This window comes from Xyrauchen texanus, chromosome 10 (assembly GCF_025860055.1).
Source record: "Xyrauchen texanus isolate HMW12.3.18 chromosome 10, RBS_HiC_50CHRs, whole genome shotgun sequence".
Classification (NCBI taxonomy): Eukaryota; Metazoa; Chordata; class Actinopteri; order Cypriniformes; family Catostomidae; genus Xyrauchen; species Xyrauchen texanus.
This window is the reverse complement of record NC_068285.1, coordinates 9041227-9058301: the sequence shown is the minus strand read 5'-3', so window position 1 is coordinate 9058301 and position 17075 is coordinate 9041227. Positions and strand designations below refer to the sequence as shown.

Genomic DNA, 17075 nt, shown 5'->3' with positions numbered 1-17075 from the left:
AAACATTGTCGGACCATACCGCCTAAAACTACATCCTAATGCAAAGACGAGGTACGACGAGAAAATAAAGGGAATCAAAGGACTGGATCCTTACGAGCATAGTGACTGGTCAGGGGATGTCAACCTGTTGCCCAACTTTCAGCACCCATACAACTATATGATATTAAATGTTAGTGCATACACACACGAAGTTTCCTCTGTGTCTCCCTCTTTCTTATTCCATAAAAACACTACAGTGGCGACGAGGACTTGAATTCCACAGCGAAGAAATGTGAAAGTGCAAGTAAATTTGCAATACTACAGAAATATTTCGCCAGTTATTGAAGCAATTAGAAATCGGAAGATTAAAGGCGATCGCATAGTGTGAAGGATGAGAGTAGTCAGCCTGCAGCTCCAGAAAAAGCGGAAGACTGACATCTAGTGGCTATCCTTAGTACTTCATGGAGAAATCGCAAGTACAAGATAAACTGTGAAAAAAAGAATTGCACGGAGGTGATAAACACAAATTAAATTGACAGCAAAATGGCAATGATTGGCAGAGTTCCTGAATTTGAAAGTAAAAAAAGAAGATTTTGAGAGTTGACAGAGCGTGCTGACCATTCCAGTGCTGGTGTTCACAATGTTGCCTTACTTAAAACGATTTGAAAGATGGCTTGCAGCAAATGACATTGCAGCAGAAAAGAAAGCTGACGTGTTCCTGAGTGTCTTGGGTCCCACAGAGTATGGACTTCTGAAGAATTTGAGTCAACCAAGGAAAGTGACAGAACTTACATTTAAAGAAATGTCTGAAACATTGTCTCTGCATGCCAAAACCAATATTGATCGCTGTACGCTTCAGATTTCACAGACAATATCAGCAATAAGGTGAAACGTTAACAGACTATTGTTGACCTGAAAAGGCTTGCTAGCACATGCGAGTTTGGCCAGTTCCTCAATGATGCACTGAGGGATCAGTTCGTCTGTGGTATGTCAGGTGAAGCTTACCGCAAGCGCCTCTTATCTGAGAAGGATTTGACTTTCAAACAGGCCTGTGAAATTGCTCTTGGCCTTGAACTGGCATACAAAGATACAAAAGAGTTGACAGAGCGTGCTGACCATTCCAGTGCTGGTGTTCACAATGTTGCCATTTTTTCACGGGGAAGACAGACGGGCAAACCACAGAAAGCATTGAGTAGAATGGCACAGTGCTCTTCAGCCAGACGAAAAATGACATGCCAACGTTGTGGTAGAGAGGGTCATCAGCCACATGAATGCCATTTCCATACTGCAGGATGTCATGCATGTGGTAAAACAGGCCATTTGAAAAAGGTCTGCAAAAGCAGTAAACGAGCAGGTAAAGCCCAGTTAGTGACAGCTAGGACTGACGTAAGTGCTTCTGATGATGCATTTGAACTATTTACAGTTTATACTGCTCAAGGAAAGAAAGATGGACTATTTCTGCAACTGGAACTCTCAGCGAAGACAGTAACCATGCAGATTGACACTGGTGCATCTGTCTCTCTAATTCCAGAATCTGTATACAAAGAGCTCCTGATTGACTGCCCCTTGCAGCCAGCTGAAATTCATCTTTCCTCATATACAGGTGATACAATACCAGTGCTGGGAGAAGTCCAGATGCTAGTCCAGTATAACAGAAAGATATGGAGACTGCCATTGATGGTAGTCAAGGGTGACAAAACACCATTACTGGGAAGGAATTGGCTGCAGAAGATCAAGCTTGACTGGGGTAACATTTTCAGTCTAAAACAGGAGACAGTAACTCAGCTCTCTCTCAAAGCCATATTGGACAAGCATAAGGATCTTTTTAAAGATGGTTATGGAAAGATTAGAGATTTCCAGGCTATAATTCGAGTTCAGCGAGATAGTAAACCAATATTCCATAAGCCGCGACCTGTCCCATATACTCTGAGAGAAGCTGTGGAGAAAGAGTTGCAGCGACTACAAAGAAATGAAATCATCACTAAGGTGGAACGAAGTGATTGGGCGGCGCCTATTGTAGTAGTTCCCAAGAAGGATGGCTCTGTCAGATTGTGCGGTGATTACAAAGTTACTGTAAACCGTTGTATACTCCCTGAAGAATATCCACTACCAAACACTGAGGATCTTTTTGCCACTCTAGCAGGAGGTAAAGTGTTTAGCAAACTTGATCTGTCATTTGCATACCAACAGTTACCTCTAGATCTTGAGTCAGAGCAGTATCTGATAATCAACACCCACAAGGGTCTTTTCCGTTATCACCGCCTGGCCTACGGTATTTCAACAGCTCCGGCTGTTTTTCAGCACACAATGGACCAGATACTGCAAGGCATAGACAATGTGGTTTGTTTTATGGATGACATCTTGGTGTCTGCATCTACTGAAGAAGCACATCTAGCAGTACTGGATCAGGTGATGGCCAGGCTAGAGAAGCATGGACTGAGGATGAAACTCGCAAAGTGTGCTTTCCTCCAAGACTCAGTAGAATACTTGGGGTACAGGATAGATGAGCAGGGTTTGCATCCTACAGAAGACAAAGTGGAAGCAATCATAAATGCACCAGCTCCAAGGAATTTCTCAGAGTTAAGGTCATTCTTAGGATTACTAAATTACTATGGAAGGTTTGTGGCCAACCTTTCAACATTATTGCACCCTCTGCACCAGCTTTTGCAAGCAGACACAAAATGGAATTGGTCACCAAATTGTGAAGAGGCATTCAAAGCCTGCAAACAACGACTACTGAACAGTAAGTGCCTTGCACATTATGATCCAGGAAAACCTCTCCGACTTGCCTGTGACGCCTCACCATATGGCGTGGGTGCAGTCATTTCACATATCTTTCCGTCAGGAGAAGAGCAACCAATTGCCTTTGCATCACGGACTCTGACACCTAGTGAGCGAAATTATGCTCAAATAGAAAAGGAAGCTTTGAGCATAATTTTCGGTGTAAAGAAATTCCATAAGTATTTATATGGAAGAAAATTGTGTTACTGACCGATCACAAACCACTTTTGGCCATATTAGGACCAACGTCAGCAGTTCCAACTCTGGCTGCATTATGAATGCAACGAAGGGCGTTGCTTCTCTTGGCCTATGACTATGAGATACAGTACCCGTTTCTTGTTCACATACAGGAATACACCACACACTGTCACGGAACGCACACCAGCAGAGTTGTTCCTGAAAAGGCAACCACGCACTCGTCTTTCATTGATAAAGCCTGATGTGTCGGATGTTGTAACCAAGCACCAGATTCAACAGCAGAAAGTGCATGATAAGAAATCAAAGTCACTCCGGACATTCAGTTTAGGAGAGAGGGTATTGGTACGAGACTTCAGACATCCCAAAAAGCTTTGGATACCAGGCACTATTCTGCAGTGTAAAGGACCTCTGACTTACTGTGTGCAAGTAGGCCATCAACAAGTTAAAGTGCATGTCGATCACATGCTACCATCGAGGTCTTCAGAACAGCAGCGTGAAGGGATCAATGATGACATCTTTGATTGCTTGCCAGTTGGTGGAATGCAGAGAGCTAGAACGTCTGATCCAGAAGGCCAACCTGATCAAATTCAGGAAGCTCAAACAGAACATCGCTATCCACAAAGGCAACGTAAAGCGCCACAAAGACTTAATCTTTAGGTCTTAGTAGTAGATAAATATTGTTCAAGAAAACATAATAGTTAAATTTGTTGGTCACTTTAAAATAATACATGTGTTTTAGGCAAGACCATATTAAGTTTGGTTTATGTTAGGTTCCAGTCTTAAGAGGGAGGAGTGTGGTATATTGGTGCATCTATGTTACATGTATTACGGTATATTCATTGCACATGCGCTGTGAGTTGTATCAGCGTCAGACTGGGAAAAGGAGTTAAGAGAAAATACAGTAAAGATGCCATACGTTATACCTCTGTGTCTCTCTCTTTCTTATTCCATAAAAACACTACACACATACACACAAACACACACACACACACACACACACACACACACACACACTTGTTTATTTTTGTAATTCAGTTTAGAGACACTAGTGCTGCAGAAATGACACACTTTAGCTGAAGTTTCTTACCTGAAGTAAATGTAGTGTTTCATCAGCTGTTCAGATATCCTCAAGTGTTGCGTTGTAAATTCAGGACATACCGCAGTCAGAGATCTCTCATTTACAGCATTTAACTGTATTTACGAAGAACGGTACATTACTATACAAAATAAAAAAAACAGTCAGAGATCCAGTCACAAAGACTTGATTGCAGTTCGGTTGAGATCTTTGTGTCTGACACTGAAATTACTGAGAAATAAAGTGATTGGTTTACTGAAGAGATCCATGTGTGTAAGAGACAATGATTTAATATGAATGATGAGGAGATATTCACCTGTTTACTCATTTCAATCTAGTTCATCATAGTGTGATGTAGATATTCATGTTTTTAAAATCATTGGGTGTTCAATATTTTAATAAATAACTGAAAACTGTATCTGAAACAAACAGGAAACACTTGACTTTAATTTTTTCAAGCTTTAAAGGGAGTTCAGCCAAAAGTGAACGGGTTATCATAATTTACTCACCCTCATGTTGAACCAAACCCGCTTAACTTGTGGAACACAAAATGAGATGTTAGGCCTCAGTCACTGAATATTTTTCCCCACTAATGAAAGTGAATGTTGACTAAAGTTGTTTGTGTTCAACAGTAGAAAGTCATACATGTTTAGAACAACATGAGGGTGAGAAAATTATGACCGATTTATAATTTTGGCTCAACTATCCCTTTAAGGGCATGAAACACCTGCTGCGCCTTTAAATGTTTTTTGTCTCTTTCAGACTCCTCCTCCTCAGGTGACAGGTGAAAGTGAAACTAGTAAAACAGGATCCATTTTGTGACAAGAGCAGGAAATTAAACGATGAGAGAAACAGAGAAAAATTGACAGTTTTTGTTCCACTGAATCGTCTGAAACAATCAATAAATTCATTGTGAAGTATTTTGTAGGTGATATTCTAGTCAGTAAAGAGGAAGTGAACATCAACAGTTCTTGACAGGTGAGTACTGAACTGCTGCTAAACAAACCAAAACTCACAAGACAACAATAATAAACCTTTCAAACTATCAGCTACAGTAAGACATCTAACAGATATCTAAGTATTAATCACAGCAGAACAAACAGATACTGAGACTTTTGCTCTTTTATCTGAATTGTCAGTATGTGTTCAGTTTCTTTGGCACTGAAATGTTATTTCTTCTGTTGACTTGAAACGTTGCTTTGTTTTCTTCTGTTGAGTCTTCTGATGTTTTCTCTTTATGCTGGTGTTTAACAAGTCATAAAAGCTGACAGTCTGCAATTGAACCTCATTGATTCATTTCTAATGGAATATACTAGAGGACAAATAAAAACAAATATGTGTCAGTATTGAACAAATAAACACGTCACAAATATAGATGATGTCCCGTTTGTTGACAGGTGTTCAGTGGACTGTTCAGATGATGTCATGGACTCCACAAAGGATCTCAGTGGACAGACAGACACAGGGAAGGTCAAGAGGTCAGAGGATTTCAATGCTTTAAAAAAATACACTGATAGATATTTCTGATATGCTGCACAACACTACAGCCGTGGCCAAAAGTATTGGCAGTGAAATAAATGTTATGTTTGTTTGCTGCTTCAGTATTTGTAGATTCTATTTTCACATGTTTCTATGATATACTGGAAAACAATGATAAGCATTTCAAACGTTTTAAAGGCTTTTATTGGCAAAAACATTAAATATATGCAAACAGTCATATATTATGACTTATTAGTGCTCAGAGTTGATCACAATTTGTGGGCTTCTGTTTGTCCACTTGCCTTTTGAGGATTGACCACAGCATTTAATTCTTGTGAAAACAGTTTTTCAGAAAGCATCACATTACATTGTATAAATCTGAAAAAATCAATAATATCAGAAAGGTGATCAGCATATCCTTGAGTTGTGCTGGGGTCAGACAAATCAAACCACAACCTGAGAAAGTAGTTACTGTGTCTGATTTCAAAGAAATTGATTGCAAAATCTTGGAAGAAACCGTACAGCACCTTAAAACATCAACCTGCGCCCTTGATGCACTTCCCACATCTTTTTTCAAAAGTGTGTTCAACTGTTTAGAAGCAGATCTCCTAGAAGTGATAAACTTCTCACTTCTCTCTGGGAGTTTTCCAAACTCCCTGAAAACTGCAGTTGTCAAGCCCCTCTTGAAAAAGAGCAATCTGGATAAGACCATATTAAGCAACTATAGACCGATCTCAAATCTTCCTTTCATAGGCAAGATCATTGAAAAAGTTTTCTTCAATCAGCTGAACAAATTCTTGAACTCAAATGGATACTTGGATAATTTTCAATCTGGTTTCCGATCGCATCACATTACAGAGACAGCGCTCATAAAGATAATAAACGATATTCGCTTAAATACTGATACAGGCAAATTATCAGTACTGGTACTACTCGACCTCAGTGCTGCATTTGACACTGTTGATCACAACATACTTCTTGACAGGCTGGAAAACTGGGTGGGGCTTTCTGGGATGGTCCTAAAATGGTTCAAGTCATACTTAGAAGGGAGAGGTTATTATGTGAGTATAGGAGACCATAAGTCTGAGTGGATGTCCATGACATGCGGAGTCCCTCAAGGCTCAATTCTTGCGCCACTCCTGTTCAACCTGTATATGCTCCCAATGAGCCAAATAATGAGAAAGAACCAAAGTGCTTACCACAGCTATGCAGACGACACACAGATCTACTTAGCCCTATCACCTAACGATTACAGCCCCATTGACTCCCTGTGCCAATGCATTGATGAAGTTAACAGTTGGATGTGCAAAAACTTTCTTCAGTTAAACAAAGACAAAACTGAAGTCATTGTGTTTGGAAACAAAGATGAAGTTCTCAAGGTGAATGCATACCTTGACGCTAGGGGTCAAACAACTAAAAATCAAGTCAGGAATCTTGGTGTGTCTCTAGAGTCAGACCTTAGTTTCAGTAGTCATGTCAAAGCAATAACTAAATCAGCATACTATCATCTGAAAAATATTGCAAGAATTAGATGCTTTGTTTCCAGTCAAGACCTAGAGAAACTTGTGCATGCTTTCATCACCAGCAGGGTGGATTATTCTGCCCTGCAAAAGCAAAAGACCTTAACTCACTAGAGTGTGAAACTGAGAAAAATGACTTTAAAGTTTCTGTTTTGTCCAGACAAAAGTATTATAGGTAGGACTCCCAAAATTGCACAACTAGTTGCTATACAGAAGAAATGTTTGTATGCAAAAAATCTTGAGTTCAAAATTGACCTTTGACCCTTGTTTGGCAGTTAATGTACTCTGCCTTTGTATCATGTGCCAAAAATCAGGAGTCATGCAAAGGCAAAAGGCCGTAACTGACATATAATCAATATTTACTTGCTGTTCACCATACTTACATCCATTATAAGAACACCTAACCAAGGTCTAGTCATCATGGTATTTGTTTGAAATTATATAGAAGACCTTTGGTTGTTCCTATTTAGTGCTATAATGATCAGGATAGTGCGGCAACACTAACACAGTTAAACAGTATAACAGATAAGTTACTTTGCATTATACTTTGCATAAGTAAGTTACTTTGCATACTTTTAATTATAATTGAATACAAAGGTATATGTATTTAAATGCAAGATATAGAGTAATAATTAATTAAACATTAGACCAATACATTAGAGATTAGAGACTGCTCATTCCAAGTTTTTTACTGCTCCAAATAAAATCTTACTGAAAGCTCATTTTTTGAGATATCAACCTAAAATTTGGAACACAACTTGTCCATAGGTATATATGACAAAGCATTCTTGAAATACAACCATTTAAGTTTGGATAGTGATTTTCATGTCTATGCGAAAAAAGGGGGAGGGGTGACAGTTAAAGGGTTAAGGGCCACCAAACTGCTCAAGATGCTCAGTCAACGAACTTGACTTGGATTACTACTTTTTAATTCTGAGATAATATAGACAGAGTATACTGAAAAAAAGTTGGAATTTCTTTTACTATTTAGGTTAGCCTACTTTGTACGGACGTTAGCGATAACTAGCTGTAAAATCTGATGTGAACACCTGCAAGAAGGAAATATGGCTCAAACACGTATGGATTGTTGTGGATACAGCAGATGACGTGCATTGCTATGGATTATATCTTCTATGGATTATATCGGATTGCATGGAAAGGTAGGATGCCTCTGCATTTAATATTTGGTTTTCAGCATCTGATGTGAGGCGAGTGTCAGCGTCAACGTTAGCGCTAATTTACGTGACACCGATTAAATTTAGCTAGCTCCGGGCTGTCACTGACCTTGACAGATCTGAACCATCGCCCTATCACATCGCTATCACAGAGTAATAATACAAACAAGCAGTCGGCAGTCTACACTTTATTTCAAAGATGTGTCGTGTGTATGTTACGCGGTTTGGTGACAATAAAAGAGCGGTAATCTTTGACAGTATTACAAAGCCAGAGTACAGTAACATCACAGCGGCACCGTAACATCTCTCTTGATGCCAGGCGAAACAAAGTCAGAACACCTTAAACTCAACTTCAGCGTGCCGGAACAAAGGCTAAGAGCCGTAACAACTGTTACGGCGTTCTGCTGCGGTTTCTCGTATGGTTTTGGATGTTACGGTTGTCATAGCCCTTTAATTTCTCGTTAAAACAATCAAATTGACTATATTTATATTTAATATTTATTCACATGATAAAGGAGGTCTTGAATACCCCAAAAATGACATTAACTCATTTTTGACCAAACATGATGTTACGGCGTTTTGCCTTTGTAGGGCAGTATTGTAATGGACTCCTCACTGGCCTTCCCAAAAAGACCATAAGACAGTTGCAGCTCATACTGAACGCTGCTGCCAGGATTCTGAGCAGAACCAGAAAATATGAACATATCACACCAGTCCTCAGGTCTTTACACTGGCTCCCAGATACATTTAGGATTGATTTTAAAGTATTATTACTGGTATATAAATCACTCAATGGGCTAGGACCTCAATATATTGCAGATATGCTCACTGAATATAAACCCAACAGATCACTCAGATCATTAGGATCACATCAGCTAGAAATACCAAGGGTTCACTCTAAGCAAGGAGAGTCTGCTTTTAGCTTTTATGCCAGCCGCAGCTGGAACCAGCTTCCAGAAGAGATCAGATGTGCTCCTACAGTAGTCACATTCAAATCCAGACTCAAAACACATCTGTTTAGCTGTGCATTTACTGAATGAGCACTGTGCCACTGTGTGCCCGACTGTTTGTACTGTATTTTATTTTATTTTATTCTAAACTGTTTCAATTATTCTTATTTATTTTTTTTTATTCTTTATTTTAATCTCTTCTATGTAAAGCACTTTGAATTACCATTGTTTATGAAATGTGCTATATAAATAAACTTGCCTTGCCTTGCCTAGTGTACATCAATTCTGTGCATTTATTGGCATGTAAATTTGAAACTCTTCAGTCGTAGCTGAATGTTGAACTAGGACTGTGCATTAAACATGACCGAACAGTTCCTGTGTGTAACATAACAACAACACGACATCTTCAATAAAACACACAAGGTGTGTGAGAATCAGCAATGTTCAGCTGGTTAGCATGTATTTCAAAGTCTCATGTTCGGACTGTTTGCACACAACTTTACAGAGAAACTTCAGGAAAACTACAATCTCCAGTGTGCTGCTTTTCACTGTCCTAAACCAAAAATATTCTCAAGATGGAAAGAATTCAATGTAAAATGAGATGTAGTCATTTTCTCTTAGTGACCACTGCTACTAAAAATAATAAATATTGATTTCAATGACAACATGACACTGAAAACACTGGAAAAGAACATGTTCCCTCCCTTGAAGAAGAGAGAAATATTGGGAAGAGTAAAACTGAGAAACTGATGAGAGGAAAAGAGTGTTTGTGCGAGTTTGTAGTTTGTAAAACAGTGTTTAATTGCTGTTGTGTTTTAGTGTCATTCATGGAGAATCTCCTGAATCCAGCTGTGTGTCCATGAAGAGTTACCAGTCAATGAATCAACCATTTAAATTCAGTTCAGGAGCCCCTTGTGCTGATGTGAGGTGAGGACTCTCATGTTGACTGACCGTATGAACGTGTACACCACAGTCTGAAGGACCATTAGAAAGAATCCAGTGTAAAAAAAATAACAGATAAAAAACATTTTATCAATTGGTACAATACTGATTATATGCCACTGTCATCCATATATACAGTACATGTGATGTGTACATTTGTTTATAATCACTGTGTAATGCTCAATGCTTCCTGTAGCACTTGCCATAAATTTGTCTCTCTCGTCAGGCACTTCTCATGCACCTTACAGTCTAGCTGATCCCACAAAAGCTCAATGGGATTAAGATCCATAACACTCTTTTCCAGTTATCTGTTGTTCAATGTTTGTGTTTCTTTGCCCACTCTAACCTAAAATGTTTTAATTGTCTTCATGAGGTTTAAATGAACAAATATCAACTCTTGTCTTTATTCTGTTAAAGTCAACTCCATATGAAGAGATCAGACTCAACAGAGTCCAGCTGTGTGTCCATGAAGAGTGACCAGTCTATGGAAGTGCCATTACAATTAAAGGGTGAACACACATCAACTAGTCTGAGGTACAACATTTGTGTTCAAGATAGATAGAGATACAGTAGATTATTTCTATGTGAAAGAAAATCAACTATATCAACTCTTGTCTTTATTCTGAGAGTGACCGGTCTGTGGATGTGCCAATTGAATTTAAGGGTGAACACACATCAACTGGAGTGAGGAAAAACAGTTTTGTCAAGAAAGGTCAACTAGTATTTTGATATAATGCACACCAAAAATATTTGGCTTAACGTGATTCAGTTGTGGTCTGTGATTCCTCATGTTTTAATGTGTTTAAATGTAAAATCTCAGCTCAAATACTTTATGTGAGGGAACCTAATTGAATTGGATAAACACTACAAAATTGGACATGTCAAAGTAACCCCATTAAACCTCATTTTTAAAACATGTATATCTCTTTAGAGCCCTAATGTCTTCATAGACTGTACAGTGAGTTTGAGTATGTTAAATACATGCTATTGGGAAGCACTAAAGTTCAGCTTGGTAACTATGTTCTGGTTAGTACAGAAATTGTCCAATAAAGAAATCACATGTACCTGACCTAAGATCATAGTTCAATCATAAGGTCAAGCTCCACATTTCACCAAAATGGTAACCCCCAAAACTTCAACATAACAGTAACTCTTCTGAATCTGAACATAACAAAACATGAAATAGTGGCAAATATCCTCCTTTATATTCATCTTTCACAAAAACACATAAAATAACACCTACTTGTAATGTTTACTCTTCCTATTGAGTCCAAAGCAAAGCATGCTGGGAACTAGAAATTCCCTGCCACGGTTTCTTTAAACTAAACTAAAAAATAAATAAATAAATAAATAAATGTGTCCCAACACAAAAGGATTCAAGTAGACTTCATTTTTTCATTGAAATAACTCAATACATGCAGCTATTTTCTGTGTAATCAAGCAGCATAAAAGTGCAGTTCCTATTTACTTGACTGGGGAAAGACTGAAATCTCTAAAATGGTTGGTCAAGATTACGGTAAAAGAACATATTTCAAACCTGCAGTAAAATCTGACAACACAGGTATTATAATTTGTGCTTCTTTACCTCAGATCATGCTAAAAACAAAATTTTACCAGCTTGTTTAGCCAATGCTCAAGTTGATTGACAGGCGATGTCTGTATCTAAAAGGTGATTGTCTCTTTTGCCTGTAAGGCAGTGCCTCCTTTCTACATCCATGGCCATTGGGCGTTCCAATTTTTCCCATTCATTAGTAGTGGTGATTTTGATTAATTTCAGTGATTCGACTATTTTGATTCTGTTCACCAAAAATATTCATTCAGATTTGTTCACTGATTCGTTTACTGAACAGATCTTCAAGTTACGTCTTTGTGCATGCACAGGTACAAAATGACCATCTTTTAAGTAAAAACATTGAACCGAAAGCAGTCATTCTCAAATTAAAATTCTACTAAGAGACTTCAGCACTGCAGTGTTGACAACAAAGCATATCTATCATACTGTGAACTACTAAACACAACTTTTTATCAAGCTATACAAAGAAAGGATAACAATACTAGCCTAAAAATAATTATGAGTTTCAATAACATTCATATGTCATTGTAATGTGTGGTCATCACTCACCTTTTAATCATTTTTCATCTGGCTCCTTTTCTTGTTGAACGCAACTGATGATATGAAAAAACAACTTGCAGCTCCTCCTCTTATTCAGCTGATCAACGTTCATGATGACTGATTCATTCATGTTGGTTGCAGCTCTTGAACAAGTCCTGTAAATTCAAGTTTGTTCAATTCATGAACAAAATGACTGACTAGTTTATTTGAAGGGGTGTATTCACTCAGTGGGTCCAACCATGATATGCTCTGTCACAGCCCGCTCTCAAATGCTATTGGCTCACGCTAAAGTCAGTCTTTAAAACAAACACAAAAGAAGACAAATGGAGTTTGCATGTCTACAAAAGTTTAAACGAGTTTAAACACCATAACAGTCTTGACACCATTTTCTGAAGGAGTTTAAAGACGTCTTTATGTGTCTAAATTCATGAAGAAATATAGTCCTGTGTCTTAGAACAGTCATAGCACGTGCACCAAATACTTTTGTATGCCGGCACTTGTCGGGCACTTCTCACGCACCTTACTGTCTAGCTGATCCCACAAAAGCTCAATGGGATTAAGATCCATAACACTCTTTTCCAAATATCTGTTGTTCAATGTCTGTTTCTTTGCCCACTCTAACCTAAAATGTTTTAATTGTCTTCATGAGGTTTAAATGAACAAATATCAACTCTTGTCTCTATTCTGTTAAAGTCAACTCCATATGAAGAGATCAGACTCACCGGAGTCCAGCTGTGTGTCCATGAAGAGTGACGCGTCTATGGAAGTGCCATTACAATTTAAGGGTGAACACACATCAACTAGTCTGAGGTACAACATTTGTGTTCAAGATAGATAGAGATACAGTAGATTATTTCTATGTGAAAGAAAATCAACTATATCAACTCTTGTCTTCATTCTGTTAAAGTCAACTCCATATGAAGAGATCAGACTCAACAGAGTCCAGCTGTGTGTCCATGAAGAGAGACCGGTCTATAGATAATCCACCTGAATTCAGTTCAGGAGCCCCTTGTGCTGATGTGAGGTGAGGACTCTCATGTTGACTGACAGTATGAACGTGTACACCACAGTCTGAGGGACGATTAGAAAGAATCCAGTGTAAAAAATAACAGTTAAAACAAATGTTATCAATTGGTCCAATACTGATTATATGCCACTGTCATCCATATATACAGTACATGTGATGTGTACATTTGTTTATAATCATTGTGTAATGCTCAATGCTTCCTGTAGCACTTGCCATAAATTTGGCTCTCTCGTCAGGCACTTCTCACGCACCTTACAGTCTAGCTGATCCCACAAAAGCTCAATGGGATTAAGATCCATAACACTCTTTTCCAATTATCTGTTGTCCAATGTCTGTGTTTCTTTGCCCACTCTAACCTAAAGTGTTTTAATTGTCTTCATGAGGTTTAAATGAACAAATATCAACTCTTGTCTCTATTCTGTTAAAGTCAACTCCATATGAAGAGATCAGACTCACCGGAGTCCAGCTGTGTGTCCATGAAGAGTAACGCGTCTATGGAAGTGCCATTACAATTAAAGGGTGAACACACATCAACTAGTCTGAGGTACAACATTTGTGTTCAAGATAGATAGAGATACAGTAGATTATTTCTATGTGAAAGAAAATCAACTATATCAACTCTTGTCTCTATTCTGTTAAAGTAAACTCCATATGAAGAGATCAGACTCAACAGAGTCCAGATGTGTGTCCATGAATAGAGACCGGTCTATGGATAATCCACCTGAATTCAGTTCAGAAACCCCTTGTGCTGATGTGAGGTGAGGACTCTCATGTTGACTGACAGTATGAACGTGTACACCACAGTCTGAGGGACGATTAGTCTTGTGATTGTGATGTGTACATTTGTTTAAAATCACTGCGTAATGCTCAATGCTTCCTGTAGCACTGTAACCAGTCTATGGATGAGCCATTCAGTTATATGGGTGAACACTCATCAACTAGTCTGAGGTACAACATTTTTGTTCAAGATAGATAGAGATACAGTAGATTAATTCTATGTGAAAGAAAATCAACTATATCAACTCTTGTCTTTATTCTGAGAGTGACCGGTCTGTGGATGTGCCAATTGAATTTAAGGGTGAACACACATCAACTGGAGTGAGGAAAAACAATTTTGTCAAGAAAGGTCAATTAGTATTTTGATATAATGCACACCAAAAATATTTGGCTTAACTTGATTCAGTTGTGGTCTGTGATTCCTCATGTTTTAATGTGTTTAAATGTGTAATCTCAGCTCAAATACTTGTGAGGGAACCTAATTGAATTGGATAAACACTACAAAATTGAACATGTCAAAGTAACCCCCATTAAACCTCATTTTTAAAACATGTATATCTCTTTAGAGCCCTAATGTCTTCATAGACTGTACAGTGAGTTTGAGTATGTTAAATACATGCTGGTGGGAAGCACTAAAGTTCAGCTTGGTAACTATGTTCTGGTTAGTACAGAAATTGTCCAATAAAGAAATCACATGTACCTGACTTAAGATCATAGTTCAATCATAAGGTCAAGCTCCACTTTTCACCAAAATGGTAACCCCCAAAACTTCAACATAACAGTAACTCTTCTGAATCTGAACATAACAAAACATGAAATACTGGCAAATATCCTTCTTTATATCCATCTTTCACAATAACACATAAAATAACACCTACTTGTAATGTTTACTCTTCCTATTGAGTCCAAAGCAAAGCATGCTGGGAACTAGAAATCCCCTGCCACAGTTTCTTTAAACTAAACTAAAAAATAAATAAATAAATAAATGTGTCCCAACACAAAAGGATTCAAGTAGACTTCATTTTTTCATTGAAATAACTCAATACATGCAGCTATTTTCTGTGTAATCAAGCAGCATAAAAGTGCAGTTCCTATTTACTTGACTGGGGAAAGACTGAAATCTCTAAAATGGTTGGTCAAGATTACACTAAAAGAACATATTTCAAACCTGCAGTAAAATCTGACAACACAGGTATTATAATTTGTGCTTCTTTACCTCAGATCATGCTAAAAACAAAATTTTACCAGCTTGTTTAGCCAATGCACATGCGTGATCTCAAGTTGATTGACAGATGATATCTGTATCTAAAAGGTGATGGTCTCTTTTGCCTGTAAGGCTTCTACATCCATGGCCATTGGGCGTTCCAATTTTTCCCATTCATTAGTAGTGGTGATTTTGATTAATTTCAGTGATTCGACTATTTTGATTCTGTTCACCAAAAATATTCATTCAGATTTGTTCACTGATTCGTTTACTGAACAGATCTTCAAGTTACGTCTTTGTGCATGCACAGGTACAAAATGACCATCTTTTAAGTAAAAACATTGAACCGAAAGCTAATCTCAAACTAATTCTCAAATTAAAATTCTACTAAGAGACTTCAGCACTGCAGTGTTAAAGCATCAAACGTCTTTCCCCTAAAATGATAACAAAGCATATCTATCATACTGTGAACTACTAAACACAACTTTTTATCGAGCTATACAAAGAAAGGATAACAATAATAGCCTAAAAATAATTATGAGTTTCAATAACATTCGTATGTCATTGTAATGTGTGGTCATCACTCACCTTTTAATCATTTTTCATCTGGCTCCTTTTCTTGTTGAACGCAACTGATGATATGAAAAAACAACTTGCAGCTCCTCCTCTTATTCAGCTGATCAACGTTCATGATGACTGATTCATTCATGTTGGTTGCAGCTCTTGAACCAGTCCTGTAAATTCAACTTTGTTCAGTTCATGAACAAAATGACTGACTAGTTTATTTGAAGGGGTGTATTCACTCAGTGGGTCCAACCATGATATGCTCTGTCACAGCCCGCTCTCAAATGCTATTGGCTCACGCTAAAGTCAGTCTTTAAAACAAACACAAAAGAAGACAAATGGAGTTTGCATGTCTACAAAAGTTTAAACAAGTTTAAACACCATAACAGTCTTGACACCATTTTCTGAAGGAGTATAAAGACGTCTTTATGTGTCTAAATTCATGAAGATATATATTCCTGTGTCTTATAACAGTCATAGCTCATGCACCAAATACTTGTGTATGCATGCACCATCAAATGGAGCGTACTTTGACAGGCTCGCGTTCGGCTGTATGAATACGCTGAGTGTTCGTGTCAAAATCGAAGTATAATTTGGGCTTTAATTTCCTTATGTTAACGCATCCGCCTCCCATGCCGGAGATGCCAGTTCGAGTCCTGTACAGAGCTGGTAGAACAGGAGCGTCACAATGGTGCCGTGACCCGGATGGGAGGGACCTCAAGAGATGCACTAGTGACTGATGCTGGAGGCTGTAGCCTTTAGCCTCCTTGTTGGCACAACTGCCTCCCATGCCGGTAACACCGGTTCGAGTCCCGTACAGAGCGGGTAGAACACTGGGCTAATTATTACTAAACAGAAAAAGTTTTAGAAAAGCCTAAATATCTCACGCTCTGCACCAAAGGCCAACGATTATGGAACAGCCTGTCCTGGGACATTAGATCTGCTGAATCTGTCTGTTTTTAGATCTCATTTAAAAACTAATTTGTATAAACTTGATTTTACTACTTTGTAAATTTTATTATTAACCTTGTGTTTTACTGAGTGTGTTTTGATTTTATGTTTTGTGAAGCACTTTGTGCTGGATTGCCGAAAGAGAGCCATATAAATAATGTTATTATTATTTCCATCTGTAATTCATGTCCTTTTAACTGTATGGTCTTCAATCATTTTTTAATATTCATAAAATGTGGATTAAGGTTTGTGTATAAGCCAATTAAATGCTCCTTCACAGTGTGCACTTGAATGCTATTGGCTCTTGCTGTAGTCAGTCTTAACAGGCATGAAAAGCAGT

The 17075-nt window shown here is 38.1% G+C and overlaps 2 protein-coding genes across 2 annotated transcripts in view; both read left to right on the top strand.

Annotated features, from left to right (window-relative positions):
• The window catches only part of LOC127650391 (NACHT, LRR and PYD domains-containing protein 12-like), a 195884-nt gene that overhangs the window by 66505 nt on the left and 112304 nt on the right, over positions 1-17075 (top strand). The gene's annotated exons all lie outside the window — the stretch shown is intronic.
• The window catches only part of LOC127650393 (NACHT, LRR and PYD domains-containing protein 3-like), a 41477-nt gene continuing 29243 nt past the window's right edge, over positions 4842-17075 (top strand). Inside the window, exons 1-8 of the mRNA XM_052135807.1 lie at positions 4842-5011; positions 5431-5511; positions 9977-10084; positions 10517-10633; positions 12906-13022; positions 13120-13236; positions 13667-13783; positions 13881-13997. Coding sequence (XP_051991767.1) covers positions 5459-5511; positions 9977-10084; positions 10517-10633; positions 12906-13022; positions 13120-13236; positions 13667-13783; positions 13881-13997 — 746 coding nt within the window. The 5' untranslated portion in view covers positions 4842-5011; positions 5431-5458. The remainder of the gene's footprint in view (positions 5012-5430; positions 5512-9976; positions 10085-10516; positions 10634-12905; positions 13023-13119; positions 13237-13666; positions 13784-13880; positions 13998-17075) is intronic.